The following is a 15,275-nucleotide window of genomic DNA, read 5'->3' on the forward strand; positions in this document are numbered from 1 at the left end:
ACTGCACATTCTCCCTCACTCCTCCCTTCAGCATCAAGTTCTGCCTGAACCACAGATCTCCCTACCATCATGACATGCAGCAAAATGAGACCGAGAGTGTGACAAGAGGTACCAGAGGGCCAGTCCCAAATAGTGGGTGATCTACAGAGCTGGGTGTCCCCCGCCAGAACCAAAGCTCACCTTTGTCATTCCCATAGGACAGTGATGTGCTGAGGCCCTTCACCTACATAAACTCTCTGCTTGCCACAATCCCCACCACTCCCTAATGTCTCTCACACACAACTCTTTCATTCATTGACCTGCCGGTCCCCACAGGCATCTGAGCTTGTGCATCCTGACATGGCACGGTTCTTGAACTAAAGGACCTGAGGGTGAGAGCCATCTCTCAGGCCCTCACCTGCTATGGGAGGAAACCAGCTAAGGTCCTGGCAGGCTGAGGACTTGCTGATTCTAGAGATTTGAATGGGGGCAGGAGGATCGTGTTGGCTGTGGCATCCACCCCAGTCACAGCCCGGAGCAATGCTGCAGCCTCCTCCGAGTGGGTGGGGTGGGCTTATCTCGGTGGATTCCTAGTTGCATTTCCTTCCCACATTTCCCACATTAGTTCTTCATTTTGTTTTCTCAATTAGTAAGAGCTATCTTATCTTGAATGTTTAAAAATTATGTAGTGGCTCTAGGTGCTTTTTGGAACAAAATGACAGGGTTGAAAAGGAACAGAAGGAAGAAGAGAGGGGGAGCAAAGGACCTTGAGGCTGGCCCCTGATTTCCAGCAGGCCCTCAGCACCCAGCGCCACTGAGGAGCTGGGCTGCGTGTCTCTCGCAGGGGCTGCCAACGCGACGTGCCCAGGTGTCCTTGGCATGGCGCTGAATGCCACTGAGCGCAGCGCCGGAGGCCACCCCCTCCAGTTCCAGCCACATTCCCGTCCTGATGGACGAGGAAGTCTGGTCAGATGCTAGCCTGTCCTCAGCACCCTGCTCTACCCGGCAGTCTCCTTTCAACACTGGAAGAGTGATCTCAGTTCACAAGCTTGGCAGGCGGGAGTGTGTAGCCAAAATTCAATGACGCTGGTAAGCTTCCTGGTAACGACCCAGGACAGTGGAAGGTGGTCTTTCACCTACGGGGACACTGCCAAGCTTCGAACATCTAGGCCAGTTAAATGAGAAGGTGAGCTGATGTACTAAGGCTCAGTCTGCAGCAGAGGCAGTTTCTGGACACCCGCGTGGTGCGCATGTGCCCAGCAGGCCCACGGAAGGGCTGTCCCGCTCCCTTCCCCACGACGGCACAGAGTCAGTTTAGCATCTGGAAAGTGGATAATCACGCGGCAAGGTCATCTCAACCTTTTTCCCCATCAGTTAAAACGGGCCTGGAAGGGGTCAGGTTACTAGTCTGAGGACTACGTGGAAGAAGAGGTGTCCAGAAGGTCGGACTGGCTCACAATGAATTGTATAAACGCAGTTTCTGCACCCGGCGTGGGCGCGGCCGCGGACCTTCCGTGCAGGATACGTTCACGCTCGATGGCGCGTGCCCTGCCAAGCACAGAGAAATGCCCTTCTGTTGTGAATTATGGAGAAAAGAAATAAAAATGAAAGCTGAAGAGGATTTCTGAGCTCCAGAAGCAGTGGCGTGCACGGGGCCAGGGCGCGGGCACACGTGTCTGCATTTTAAACTCGGTGCCCGGCGGGGGTCGGGCCATCCGGGCAGAGAGTGCGAGTCTTGCCCGGGGCTGGGGACAGGCAGGAAAAGGCACAGTCCCTGCCCCGACGACCCTCTGCCGAAGACAGGTGGTGCCCCCACTGCTCCCAACTGCCCTGCGCTTTCTCTCCTCCACCCGTGGGGAACCCGCGAGTCCCAGGCGGCGGATGGGGGCAAATCACACGCCCGTCCACACGCAAGGGCCCAGGCAGCCGGACACCGCCGCGGTCCCGGGCCCACAGCAGAGAGCCTGGCGCGCAGCCCCCGGCCTCAGGGGCTGCCTTCCTTCCGGGGCCGGGGACATCCCATGAAGAAGTGAGCGCGGGAGAGCAAACTGGCGCAGCCTTTCTGGCAAGTGCTCTGGAGGAACCTTAAAAACACTACTATGGCACTAAAGTGGGGCCTCGCCGCCCACGCCGGGCATCTGTCCGAGACGATGAGACCATCACTTCGGAAGAGTCTACGCCCCGCAGTGTTCGCCGCAGCGCTCATTTCAGGAGCTCGGAAACAGCCCAGTGGCCACCGAGAGAAGGTGGGACCGAGAAGACCAGGGAGAGAAGGCGGGAGCCGTGGAAGCGGCTCCGCGGCCAGGAGAGGAAATGCCGGGGTTTACAGCAGAGGCCGGCGCTCAAGGCTTGCAGCGGGCGAGGGTTCCGAGGGGAGGGGGCGCGAGGGTGGGTGGGGCAGGCGAGCAGCCGAGGCGCACCTCCCGGCCTGGACAGGCTGGCCCCCGTGACCAGCACAGGGCGACGTGTCCCGAGAAGGCCGGGAGCTGGATGAGCGTATGGTCCGGGCCACCTCTCGTGAGCGGACAGGCTGCAGGCCTCCTCCCAGAGGCCCAGGCACCGACCAGCCGCCGACGCCGCCGAGGGCCCTGCACGCCGGCATTCATTCAATCAATTCATTCATTCAGCAGCACTGAGTGAGCGTCCACTGGACGCCAACACAGGCCTCTGAGGGCTGGAACGGGACAGTGAAAACGCAGACCAGCCTCCCATCCTCATGGGCACCTCCTTCCTCCATGTGCGTGGACGTGCACCTGTGTGTGGGTGCACACGTGGTGTGTGTGAAGGAAGCGTAGGAAATAAATGAGGTAAGGGCTGCGTGCCGTGTGTTAAGGGGTAAAAGGGCCTATCACGTAAGGCAAGGCCGTGGCTAGCGGGTCAGGGCTGCAGGGGAGCAGTCATTTCACCTCAGAGGGACGCCTCAGTGGGAGGGGAGACTTGCTGCGGGTCGTGGGAGTGAAGCGGGTGCAAGTCTCGCAGCTGCCCGGGGGAGTCATCCAGAGAAAACATGGAGTGTAAAAACAAGGGGGTACAGTGTGCTGTGTCAGGGATCAGAAGAACAGGGATGAGAGAAGTGGGGGGCAGCCACCGACTCAAAGTCTTGAGGAACAAGGGTGCAGTTTCCAGAGGACTGAAGCTCTGTGCGGGGAAATACTTCCCATTGAAACGTATGACACTCGGAGGCAGTTCCTGCGACTCTGGGATATGGACCTGTGCTAGAACTGCTTGACCGCTGTGCACCCACTGGCCTGGTCCACTGGCCTCCCAGCTGTCGCAGCAAACTCACGCCCACCAGCTGCTCACGGTGGACGGACGATCACCTATACGCCAGATTCCCGCAGAGCTAAGTACAATGATGGGCATCTTGCTCACAAATGATCATTTCTAGAGGGCGCGCGTCCACCGGGCCTCATCTGATTAGGCCCTCGGAGAGCAGTGAGGGAGGAGGGGAGCGTGGCCCCATTTTACAGATGAGGAAACTGAGGCAAGACGAATCGCAGGTGCTACTGAGTAGTGAGCATGGCTGGAGCAGACTGCACCAAGGGCAGGGGGAGGCGGGTAGGGGCCTGGAGGGGGCGGGCATTGGAGAGACATTTACTCCATCAGAGTGGTGGGCCCTGACTGGCACTTTGGTAAGATCGGCCCAATGCAGGTGGTTTGAGCCCCCTCCCCAGGTCATAGGTCAAAACCCTAATTGCAATGCGCTGGTATTGGAGACCGGGCATTTGGGTGATTTCAGGTTGTGAGGGTGCTGGCGTCGTGATAGGCTTAGTGCCCCCTTGAGAAGAGACCAGAGAACATTCTCTCTGCTCCCTCACGTGAAGGCAAAGCAAGAGGATGCCCTCCCTCCACCAGAAAGAAGGTCCTCACCTGACCCCCCACCTTGCAGGCACCCTGACCTCGGACTTCCTGGCCTCCAGAACTGTGAGACATGAAGGCCTCCTGTTGACCCACCCAATGGAGGACAGTTTGTGCAGGAAGCCGCAGCAGACTGGGACCGTGTGCATACGTGTGCATACGTGTGCTGCTGGGGAGGCTGGAGCAGCAGTGCCAAAGATGATTATTTTTATGGAAATGAGGCTGTTGAGTAACTGCTGATTACTTGTGAAGGGCCTCTGTCTTTCTCCAAGGTTGATGGGGGAGTGGGGGGTCTTCCAGGCTGGCCTGCCCCCACCCCCTTCCTGCCGCTGCCCCACGGCTGCAGCGAGAGCAGCCCCGCCTGAAACACAGCATGCAGTTTCCTTGCATCAAAGGTAGAAAGTCTCAAGACAAACCAGGCCCTAGTAAGAGGTTCTGTGCTGACGTAGCACGGCACACAGAGATCTCTGTCTCTGTTCTGTCCATCGCCTCTCAGGGAAGGTTCTGGAAACATACTGTGCTCTGAGAACTGTTTAAAACTGATTGCAAGTATCTGCTCTCATCCTACCCCTCCGCATATTCATTTCCACCGTTACTTCCCCAGCAAATTTCAAACAAAACATGTTAACAGCCGGCCTAGTAAACAATCAAGCAGGTGGATAGGAAGGGATTTGAAACAGTCTGAAGACAGCAAGAACAACCTAGCCTCTGCCACTTCGTCAGGGAAAAATCCAGTACAGAAAGCTCAGGACTCCCCTCCCCGAGGTCAGCACGTGCGCTGGCCGCTGCTGGAGGCCCGAGAGTCAGCCTGCGCCGCAGCCAGAGGCCAAGGCCAGGACGGGCGACAGCCTCTCAGCACCAGCGAGGTCCATAACCAGGGGCCATCACCTGTGAGACCATGGGGTGCCTGTTAGGTGCTCCCCCTCTTACTGCTTAAAGCACCTGCCTTTTATTCCATTTTGCAAATAAAGAAACAGACGGTGAGGCGTCAGCTCGCCCTTTAGGCCACCGCCAGCCTGCAGCTCGCCGCAAACACCACGGCTGGGGCTCAAACCTCAGAGACAGTGTTTTCTCTCCCAGTCTTTGCTGGAGACTGAGCGTTGAGGTCATGGTCAGGGCCCGAAATCGACCTTGAAATCATCTCCCTAGGCAGCCATCAAGACACAAGGGTTATGCCCTTCCACTGCATAAGGCCCCTAGTTTGCTGCTTCTTCCTCTGCACCCCTTTCAAGATTTCATCAGAAACCATTCTCGGCAGAACAGTGCAGAGTCTCTGAACCCAGACGACGCCCCTCCTTTCTCTTTCTCTCCTGTATTTACGTTTGGCTCCCTCTGCACATTTAGGGGAGCTGCCCCCAAGCCCCCCACGCCCCTTGGGCCACACTCACCACAGATTGACCAGGAAGGGGTGCTCCAGCCCCTGCATGATCTGCAGCTCCCGGAAGACGTTCCGCACCTCATCTCTCTCGATGCACTTCTGCTTGTTCATGTACTTCATGGCGTACATGGTCTTCGTGTCTCGCTTCTGCACGATGCACACCTGGACAAAGGAAAGGAGTGCGTCAGGCCGGCGTTCAAAGAAAAGGCAGCACCTGCTGCACCTCTAGCCAGTGTCCGGCTCTGAGGCGCGCTAGTGCACAGGTGGGGCTGAGCCTCGGGCTGCCCATGCTGGGGGAAGCGTCAGGCCAGGCTCATCTGCTCACACAGGTTTGCGCTGAGGACTGGCCACGTACTGACCACTGGCAAAGACACGGCAGGGGGGGAGACAGAAGCAGCAGCCCTGCCCTCAGGAGACCCCAGCACGGAGGAAAAGCGCCCTTCACACAGACATCCACAGCCCGGCCATCCGGGTGTTTGTGCACGCCATAGTCCCCCACGCCCCGCTGCACGCCCGCCTGAGAGCGCAGACTCAAGGCCAGACAGTGAAGGCAGGAGCCACGCTGGGCGTGTGCCAGGCATCCGTCCCTCGGGCCCTGCTCCTCCGGGGGGAGGCTTCTCCCAGAATGAAGAATAAACAAACTCGGGCTGGGGAGAAGGGTGTTCTCTGACAGCGGGGTCGAGGGGAGCTTGGAGGAAGGTTTAAGGGGTGATGGTGTCCTTTCTAAACACATTCGTGCGGCGCCGAGCCACACTGACCCCCTCTGCGGTCCCAGGGGAGATGGCAAAGGGGGCTCGGGGGGAGCAGCCCAGGTCCAGCCCTGTGCTCCTGACTTAGGGCTGAGGTGGATCCCTGGGGTGAGGCTAGGTTGGCCCAGCTACGGATGTGAAACGGCCCAGGGGCGCGCACCCCCCCCCCCATGAAACTTATGAAGGGAGTAAGTTGGGGTGTGAAGCGGGCAAGGAAGGCTGTCAAGTTGGCCAGTGATGCATCGTCTGCTCTGGTCGACGCCTGAAAGCCCTTTGCTGGGAGCCCGCGTTCCTGTGGCGGTCAGCTCTAAACACAGCGAACCACGGGAGCCGGCAAACGCCCCCGATGTATGTCCCCAAACAAACACACCTGATTGATAGGAAATGAATAAATATTTCATTAAAAACAAATGGAGTCCACTTCTATTGCTGGGCAAGACGAAAATGTCCAGCCATTTTGTAGGGCAGTTTAGCAGTTACTTGGAAAGCGAATCAAACATTTGCCAGATCGTCCGACCTATGAGTAAAGCTCACAGGTATCAGCCTAAGGGACAGGAAATTCATGTCCATGCAAAGGGCGTGAATGTGTACAGCATCTTTCCGTAGCAGCCCTGAACTAGAAACAACACAAATATCCACCGCAAGATGGATGGGCAACAAGTTATGGTGACTCCAGACAATGGAAGACTGCTCGGAAGTGAGAGGGAGCTGCTAGAACATGCAGCAACACTCCTGAATCGGAAATAACTTTATTGCATAAAATGTCATACAAATGCAAAAAGAAAGAAAGAAAGAAAGAAAGAAAGAAATGGAGTCCATACTTGGAAGGGTATCGGCTTCCTGTCCAAGTATCATATTCAAGGATTTCGGAAATGATTCTTACAGAAGAGTAGCAGCGGACGTTTCGGACTGAGGGAGTCGGGCACCTTGCCTGGAGTCATCTCAGTGGATACAGAACTCCAGCTCTGGCCACGAGGTGCTGGAACTGATGCTCCTGCTCTATGGATGAGTGAAGCCCAGCAACCCCCTGGAGAGCAGGCACGTAAGTACCCCGAGTCCACGCCTGCGGCAGGTGCGGCCCTGGGGGGGCGTCTTACACACCTGCTGCAGCTCCCCACTAACTGTCCCTGCCCCAGGGCCTCTGCATCTGCCGCCTCTCTGGTCTAAGATGCTCGTCCCCCCACATCTTCCCGTGGTCTGCTTCCCTCTTAGCTGTCAGGTCTTAGCTTAATGGTCTCTTCCTGAAAGAGTCTCCCTGTGACCCTTCCCTCCGAGGAAAGCTGCGCGGCTCTCCCAGGTCGTGACACCGCACGTTTCCCACAGAGCCACTATCAGCATTAAGATCATCGTGTTTGTTTGCTGTTGGTCTGCTTGTCTCTCTTGTCAGTTCTGTGGCGTCGGGGGCCTTGTCCAGCTTCCCGGCCACACCATCACAGGTGCCCACAGTCATGCCAGACAGAGAAGACGCCACAACATTGACTGTCCGCCTTCAAGTGCTGCTGTCCTTCCGCGCGGCTCCCGCGCTCCCGAGGCCCCGCAACTTAAAAGATCAAACAGATTCCAGACAAGTCCAAATTCTTAAGGGAAAAATAAACCCTGGTGAGTCAAATGTTTCTGAACACTCAAGCTTATAAACACACACACACACACACACTCTCTCTCTCTCTCTCTTAAAAGCTAATCCCCCACTTAATTCCAAAATGGATTTGTTGCAGTCTGGGTGCTAAATTAGTGAGTCTGCTATTAATCAAATACTTTTTTCACACTATGGATTCACATGCAGATGTGAAAGTCTGGAATGTGAATGAGACGACTAATAATACGCTTGGTATGGAAATCATCATCGTTGCATAATAAGCCAGTGTGGAGTCTGGAATTATCATTTGTGCAACTCTTGCTCAATTTTTATCCAGAATCTTCCTTTGAGGGACATAAAGAGCTATTATCATATAACTTTGTGCCACTTTCTGCTATTTTATGTGCAGACCGCCTCTGGCTATTCTGTGAATTTTAATTAACTCCCTGTTTATTTTGTTTCAATGCCACAGCTCTTTAAGCAGAGAGACCACTTGCCAATCCAAGAAAAACACTTTTGAGCAAACTTCTCAGAAAGTTCTCCTTTCTTTGGAAATAATTAAGCCCTGTTGACTTCAAAGTTAACACAGCGTGGAACACTTTACCCTGAACTCTCTCTGCTGGCTCAGAAGCAAAGCTCCTGCTGGCTCCAGCATCCAAGGGTCAAGAGGAGCCTCCTCCAGCGAGGGCTGGAGGGAGGAGGGAGGTAATAAGAGAGGCAACTGGGAAAAGAGAAATTCTCCCAGTTGAGGCCCAGCAGATTCATTTCTCCATATTCAGTGGAAACACATGATTTGGGAACCAGGGTGACCGATACGTGTCAGTTGTGGGACCTGGGGAAAGTGAGTTCTGCTACTCGGAAGCTCTAGGCAGTTTGCAAACTGGCCAACGGAGGCTCACCAGCTGCTTGGCCATCGGAGTTTTCATTTATTCATTTAAGTCATAATAGTAATTCAGTCGTATTCTACAGCACACATGTGCAATGCTCCACCTACATGCATATGGAATTATAAGGGTGCATATGTGTGCACTGCTGGGCTTCTTCACACGGGTCCCTCCTTGGCCCAAGCACAAGGTCCACACAGCTGGCACAGGCACATCACATGCCCATCTTGGGGGAGGCGTTCTCCATGGGAAGGGGATGTCATCACAATGGCAAAGGGGGCTGACATGCAGGCCAACAGTCAAAAGCGGCAGCCACTACTGCCCACCACGGTTCTCCTTGGCTTTCCATCTACAGAGGAACAGGGTGAGCCTCAGAGCAGCGGACGCACTTTCCCCAGTTCCCACAACTGCCACGTATCAGTCACCCTGGCTCCCAAGTCATAAGTGTTTCCACTGGATATGGAGAAATGAGTCCGCTGGCCTTGTCTGTCCAACAACTCAGTCATGAAAGGATTGCGGAAGATTTTTGTAAATTCTTGCTAGAATCAAAGAATCGCCTGAGGCTCTTGATTCTGGTGTTGGGCCTTGGGGAAGCATGACTTCTCCCAGCATTAAAGTCAAATGAGATTGCTGGGAGGTCACATCGCTCCTTCCCGATGACCAAGGCCATTGTCACAGTCTAACAGCAAAACGTCTTTCTCCAAGACTCTTAACAAACGCCTGACGCGGGGTCTGCCAAAGACCGAAAGCAAAGCCCAGACTCTCACTCACTGTCGGGCGTCTCCCTGAACCCCGCGCAGCCCACGTCCATCCTGCACCCAACGGCAGTGGCTCCCACTTCATCTGCCTCCATGGTGAGAGGCCACAACTACTTGGTATTTCAACCAGAACAAAGTGTCGCATGGCACTGAGGTTAGCGGCCTCCTCTGGAATACTGGGAATTGGAACATGCGCTACATGGATTTGGGGGTCAAGAAAGCACCACATCCCAAGAGTGGCCTTAAAATACAACCTCTAGAAAACTTGCATTTTTCAAAAGATTTCCTGTGGCCGTAGTTTAGATGCTTATGCTTGGATGACAAATTCCAGCAAAGCCTTTCATAGGGGAAAGAAAAACTCACTCAGCATGGACTCAGCCCCATGCTGCTGAGAGGTAACCCCTAACTACGGCATCTAGAAAGGCTTCTGGGAGAAGGTCCGTTGCAAACACACGTAGAAACAAAAAATTAAGTGGAAACCATGAGAAACTAGTGCCCACACAAGAAGGGATTTTTCCCAGGGACAGAGTTGGCCACTGGGGACGGGTGCACCCACCATCTCCCTACCAGTGATGCTCCTGGTGGGGGGGGTGTCTTGCTTCACTTGACTTTGCTGCTGGCAGTGGCAACTTAAGAATGGATTTAGCCAATAAAGTGAAAGACATAAATTATAAGGTATAAAACATTGATAAAAGAAATTAAATAAGACAATGGAAAGGCATCAGTTTCCAACATTAAACTGGAAAATTCAATATCATCAGACTGTCCCTAATGAGTCACAGATTCAATGCATTTTTGGATTGGCACTTTTTAGAAAATAGAAATCCCAATGGCATATTTTTAAAGAAATAGAAAAAATTGTTTCATTCATATAGAATCACAAAAGACTGAATAGTCAAATCAATCTTGAGCAAGGACAACAAAGCCAGCGGCATCATACATCTTGCTTCAAAATTTATTACAGTGTTATGGTCATCAAAACAGCATGGCACTGGCATGAACCCAGACAGACAGACCAACAGGACAGAGTCCAGAAATAAATACATGCATATATGATCAACTGATCTTTTTTTTTTTTAAAGATTTTTATTTATTTATTTGTTTGTTTGTTTGTTTGTTTGTTTATACAAGCACTGGGTACAGTCAGAAGCGCGGGAGGGTGAGAGAATTCACCAGAGCAGGGAGCAGAGCAGGCAGAAGGACCGAAGCACACTGCTGAGGGGAGCAGCGGGCGGCAGGAGAGGTCTGCGCGCCATGTGGGACCCTGCTCCAGTGGCCGGGGAGCAGCCGGGGATCGAACCGGCACAGCAGAGGCTGCGGGCAGCTTCGCAACCCAGTGCTCAACCGCTGCGCCACTGGGGAGGCCCTATGATCAACTGATCTTTAACAGAAGTGCCAAGAATACACAACAGGAAAAGGATAGTCCCTGCACAAATGGAGCTGGGGCAACTGAACACCCCTATGCAAAAGAATGAGACTGGACCTTTATGTCACATCATACACAAAAATAAATTCAAAACAGATTAAAAACTTAACCATTAAGACCTAAACTGCAGACCTCCTAAAAGAAAAGATAAGGGAAAGCTTTGCGATACTGGTCTTAGCAATGATTTCATGGATATGAGACTAAAACCACAGGTAACAAAAGCAACAACACACAAAAGAGATGAAATCAAACTAAAAAGCATCTGCACAGCAAAGAAACGATCCTGGAGTGGAAAGGCAACCTATGGGATAGGAGAAAATATCTGAAAAACACATGTCTAATAAAGGGTTCATCTCCAAAATACACAAGGCGTTCCTACAACTCAGTGGTATTTAGACAAAATATGAATGCCATTAAAAAAATGAGGCAAAGACTTGAACAGACTTCTCAAAGATGATGTACAAATGGCTGATAGATCGATGAAAAAAATCTCAATTTATTAATCATGAGGGAAATGCAGATCAGACCACAAGAAGATGCCATCCCACACCTGTCAGGATAGCTGTGACCGAGAAACAAAGACGAGGAATGCAGGCAGGGAGAAATGGCAGCTTTTGCGCACTGTTGGTGGAAAGGCAAAGTGGTGCAGCTGCTCCAAAAAACAGCATGGAGGTTCCTCAAAAATTAAAATTAGAACCAGCATATGATCCAGCCATCTCACTTCTGGGCTTTCATCCAAAAGAACTGAAATCAATATCTCAAAAAGATATTAGCATTCCTATTTCCTTGCAGTGCTATTCACCATAGCTTAGATGTGCTAACAAATTAAATGCCCATTGGTAGATGACTAGATAAAGAAAATATGATATATATGTGCCGTGGAATATTACCCAGTCATTAAAAAGGGAGTCTGCAAAGTATGACAACATGGATGGATCTTAAGGGAATTATGCCAAGTGAAATAATCCAGTCACAGAAAAATAAGATACTGCATGATTCCTAATTAATGGACTTGATTTTCAGTCAGGCAAATCAATAAGCTAAAAAGATCTGCTATGCAACAGTGGGCAACAACAGTATAGTGTATGCTTGCAAATTTGAGAGGCTGTTCTTTCCCGGGTAAAATGTTCAAATAAAATGTGCACGTTGCAGGGAAGAGCAGCTACTGCCCAGCTCATAGTCTGCGGATTTGTTCCACTTTGCTCATTTAGATCCTCAAGGAAGAAACTGCACTTGCACTCTTGAGATAATTACCACTGTAATTCACCTAAACCAGGGCTGCTGTGGTAATTTAATTTTTGGAATGAAATTACAGCAGATTGCGAGCAAACTCTTCGAACTTCCTTTCACATTTCCAATCTGGCAGGTCCCAATCTTTCTGTCAAACAGGAAACCGCCATGCCCAGCAACAACACAAAACAGACACACCAACACGCCCGCCAGCAGGAGGGGGGGGTCAGGTCTCATGTTTTAGCGACAAAATGTTTACTGATTCGTCGTCTTACCTTCCCAAAACTCCCTTTGCCGATGGCCCGCAGAATCTGAAAATGGTCAAAGTTGACTGCAGAGGAAAAAAGGGGAGAAAGAGACAAATCAGATGTGCCAAGTCTTGTCCTGCTTCCTAAAAACCCTTCCTGACATTCCCCCACCCATTCCACGTCATCGCGGGGCGCTCTCATGGCAAACCCACAGCCGAGTGCACGCGAAAGGACCGGCCCACCCTGCCCCAACACGCATACTGGGCAGCTCACACCCCACTCATGACACCCATATTCGCATGAGGGACAAATCTCAGACCAAGGAGAAAGGATGTCAGGAAAATCACGTTACTTGGACTGCCAAATCCTCGCACGCGCTGTTACTGCCTCCTCCGAGCAGGCCTCTCCCACCTCTAGTCCTCATCTTGAGCACCTGGGACTCTGACACACCTGGCTGAGTGACCAGGAGTTAGTCCCGCCCTCTTTATGGACGGTGCCTCCCTGCTGGTGACTCTGTGGAACCCTTGGCGCATCTGGAGGATGAAGCGGAAGACCCACACCCTTCCCGCCGCCGCCCTACCTCGCGCCTCCCGTTCATGTCCTGTCGCCAGAGGGGGCTCCCCATTCTTGCCTTCCACAGCCTCGCCTGCTCGGCACAAAGGCCCACAAGGTGCGGACACGCAGCTGACTCCAGCGGACGCCCCGTCTTCCTGCTACTTGACCACACGCCCCTTTCTGAAACACCTGCTAGGTACCCTCGCCACAGCCCACGCCACGGTGGCACTTCCCGTGTCCACCAGCGTCATCTTCCCAGCCATTAAATGTGGGAGTCCACCTAGCGGCCCCGATGAGCTTCCTCTTCTCACCGGCTGCAAGGCGCCCTCACTCCCTCACACCAGAGGCTCTCCAAGGCACCGCGGCTCGTCCTGTGGCCCACCCACGGCTCCTCTGGGAACTTCGTGCAGAGTAAGTAAAGCATCAGGCTTTTCTGCCCTCCCGCCATTAGGACTGATGCGGGAACCCTGTGGTCCTGAGCGCACGCCTGATGGCGGCACCTGGAGGAGGATGTGGGCACGTGTAGGCGGGTGCGCCTGGCTTGAGACGGGGCTTATACGGGCAGCGTCACGGGACGCTGGAGGAAGAGCAGAGCAAAGGGGGGAAGGGAGCACAGCCCACGAGAGAAGGCCGGGGAGCCCAGAAAGAGTGAAGACCTGGGGGTCTCCCCGGTGGCTCAGTGGTTGAGCGCCCCGCTGTGAAGCTGTCCGCAGCCTCTGCAGCGCCGGTTCGATTCCCGGCCGGCCAGGGAGAACCCCGCATGGCGCGCAGACCTCTCCTGCCTCGGCCGCTGCTCCCCTCAGCAGTGTCTTTGCTCCGTCTGCCTGTTCTGCTCCCCACTCTGGCTCTGGTGAATCCTCTCACCCTCCCGCGCTTCTGACCTGTACCCCAGCTCTTGTATAAATAAATAAATCTTAAAAAAAAAAAATTAAGACTTGGTGGGGGGCTGGGAGGCCTGCCAGCCCCCCTGCCTGCCGTGTACCTGGTAAATCCCAACAAAAGCCTGAAAAGCCCCCGAGGGCTCCAGGGCTCCTCCTTCACCCCATCTGCTCGGGTCACAGAGATCCTGCTCCGAGTCCCCCTGCTGCTACACTTCGACACCACCCTGGACTCAGCACGTCCAGCAGCCATCTGACTGCACAAGCGGGCAGCCTGGAGCTCACCCCGGACGCCCCTGACCCCCAACACTCCCAGCCCTTCCTCGGCCCTTCTTCCCTCTCTGTCTCGCGTCTGCCCACCTGCGGTCACCCTCGGGTCTAGCCCTCCATCACCGCTTCCTGGGACAGTGTCCTCCCTACCTCTCCCCTGACCCCCGTCCCCACCCTTGGGTGTATGCCCCACGCAGGTGGCGGGGGGAGTCCATGTGCACCCCCCTCCAAGTCCCCTCCAGCGCTTTCTGGTTAGAGAGCAAACTCCTCCCCCGAGCCTGACACCATCAGGCCCTGTCACCTCTCCTGCCTCCCCTGCCCACGCTCCCCACGCCACTGAGCTCCGGATACACGTGCTTGTTTCTGCGACGCCATCAGCCACCCCTGTGCCTTCAGTGCTCTTGACTTGGCCCAGCATTTGTGAGTGCGGTTTGCTCTCCATCCTGCATCCAGAGAAGCTGCCCTCACCCTCCAGCCCAGACTGCGCCCACGTGCCCCCCTGGCCCGGCTCCAGCAGACGCCACACGGCATCAGTTGCCAGGCTCTTGTGAACTGATCAAGGTCACTTCCCCCCTGGACTCGAAGCCCCCTGAGGTCAGAGGCCAAGTCTGTTCTCTCCGCTGTCTGCAGCACTAACACCGTCCGATTTTGCCAAACAGTCATCAGACAAAGGCATTATTGAAAGCAAATCTCCATATTCATGGTGCCGAGCACGACTCCTAGTACATAATGAATGGTCGGTAAATATTTTTGAATTAGATTGAATTACAGCACTTCCCAATAACTTGGGAAGACACGTTATTTACAAAAGATAAAGTAAATTGATTAGTTCATTGCATTATGGGGGCGAGGATGTGGGGAAATGAATAAATGCAATTAGTTCCCTGTGTATGAAACTTAGGCACTGGAGAGCAATTTTCTTGCATTGTGCTCCTGCCGAGCAGGCCGAGCGCCCGCTGCGAGCAGAGGCGGGGCTTGCAGTGAACTCCACACTCTGGGCTTGGGCCTAGACAGCTGGTTTCCTTTGAGAATAACTTTCCAAGAAGAAGAAATGCCCTATTTTTTTAAAGATTTATTTTTATTTATTTATGCATAGACTAACTGGGGTGCAGGCCAGAGGTGCGGGGGGGGTGAGAGGATTCACCAGAGACAAAGTGGGGAGCAGAACAGGCAAATCCACTGAAATGCACTGCTGAGGGGAGCAGTGGGGAGACAGGAGAGGTCTGCTGCGCCATGTGGGTAGCTCCCTAGCCGGGGATCGAACTCATGATGCAGTGGCTGGTGATAGCTTCATAGTGCTGAGACTTTAACCCCTTGCACCACCAGGGAGGTCCTGAAACGCCCTATTTTTTAACCTCTTTCCCATTTGACAAAGATCAAGGAAGAGAGAAGACAGGCCAGGCCGGCACCTGTGTGTGAGCAATGATCCCCAGGCCCAGCAACGCAGCTGGGTCCCGACAGGCTGCAGGCTGCTCCACGACCACCT

General features: G+C 53.6%; 1 protein-coding gene across 2 annotated transcripts in view; it reads right to left on the bottom strand.

Annotated features, from left to right (window-relative positions):
* The window catches only part of STK32B (serine/threonine kinase 32B), a 156,449-nt gene that overhangs the window by 96,402 nt on the left and 44,772 nt on the right, over positions 1-15,275 (bottom strand). For both annotated transcript variants that reach the window (XM_037529670.2, XM_054688029.1), the window contains exons 2-3: positions 12,114-12,169; positions 5,226-5,377 (exon numbers count right to left, since the gene is read on the bottom strand). In XM_037529670.2, coding sequence (XP_037385567.1) covers positions 5,226-5,344 — 119 coding nt within the window. In that variant the 5' untranslated portion in view covers positions 5,345-5,377; positions 12,114-12,169. The remainder of the gene's footprint in view (positions 1-5,225; positions 5,378-12,113; positions 12,170-15,275) is intronic.

Source organism: Talpa occidentalis, unplaced genomic scaffold, assembly GCF_014898055.3.
Source record: "Talpa occidentalis isolate TD23 unplaced genomic scaffold, MPIMG_talOcc4v2.1 talOcc4.6, whole genome shotgun sequence".
NCBI lineage: Eukaryota > Metazoa > Chordata > Mammalia > Eulipotyphla > Talpidae > Talpa > Talpa occidentalis.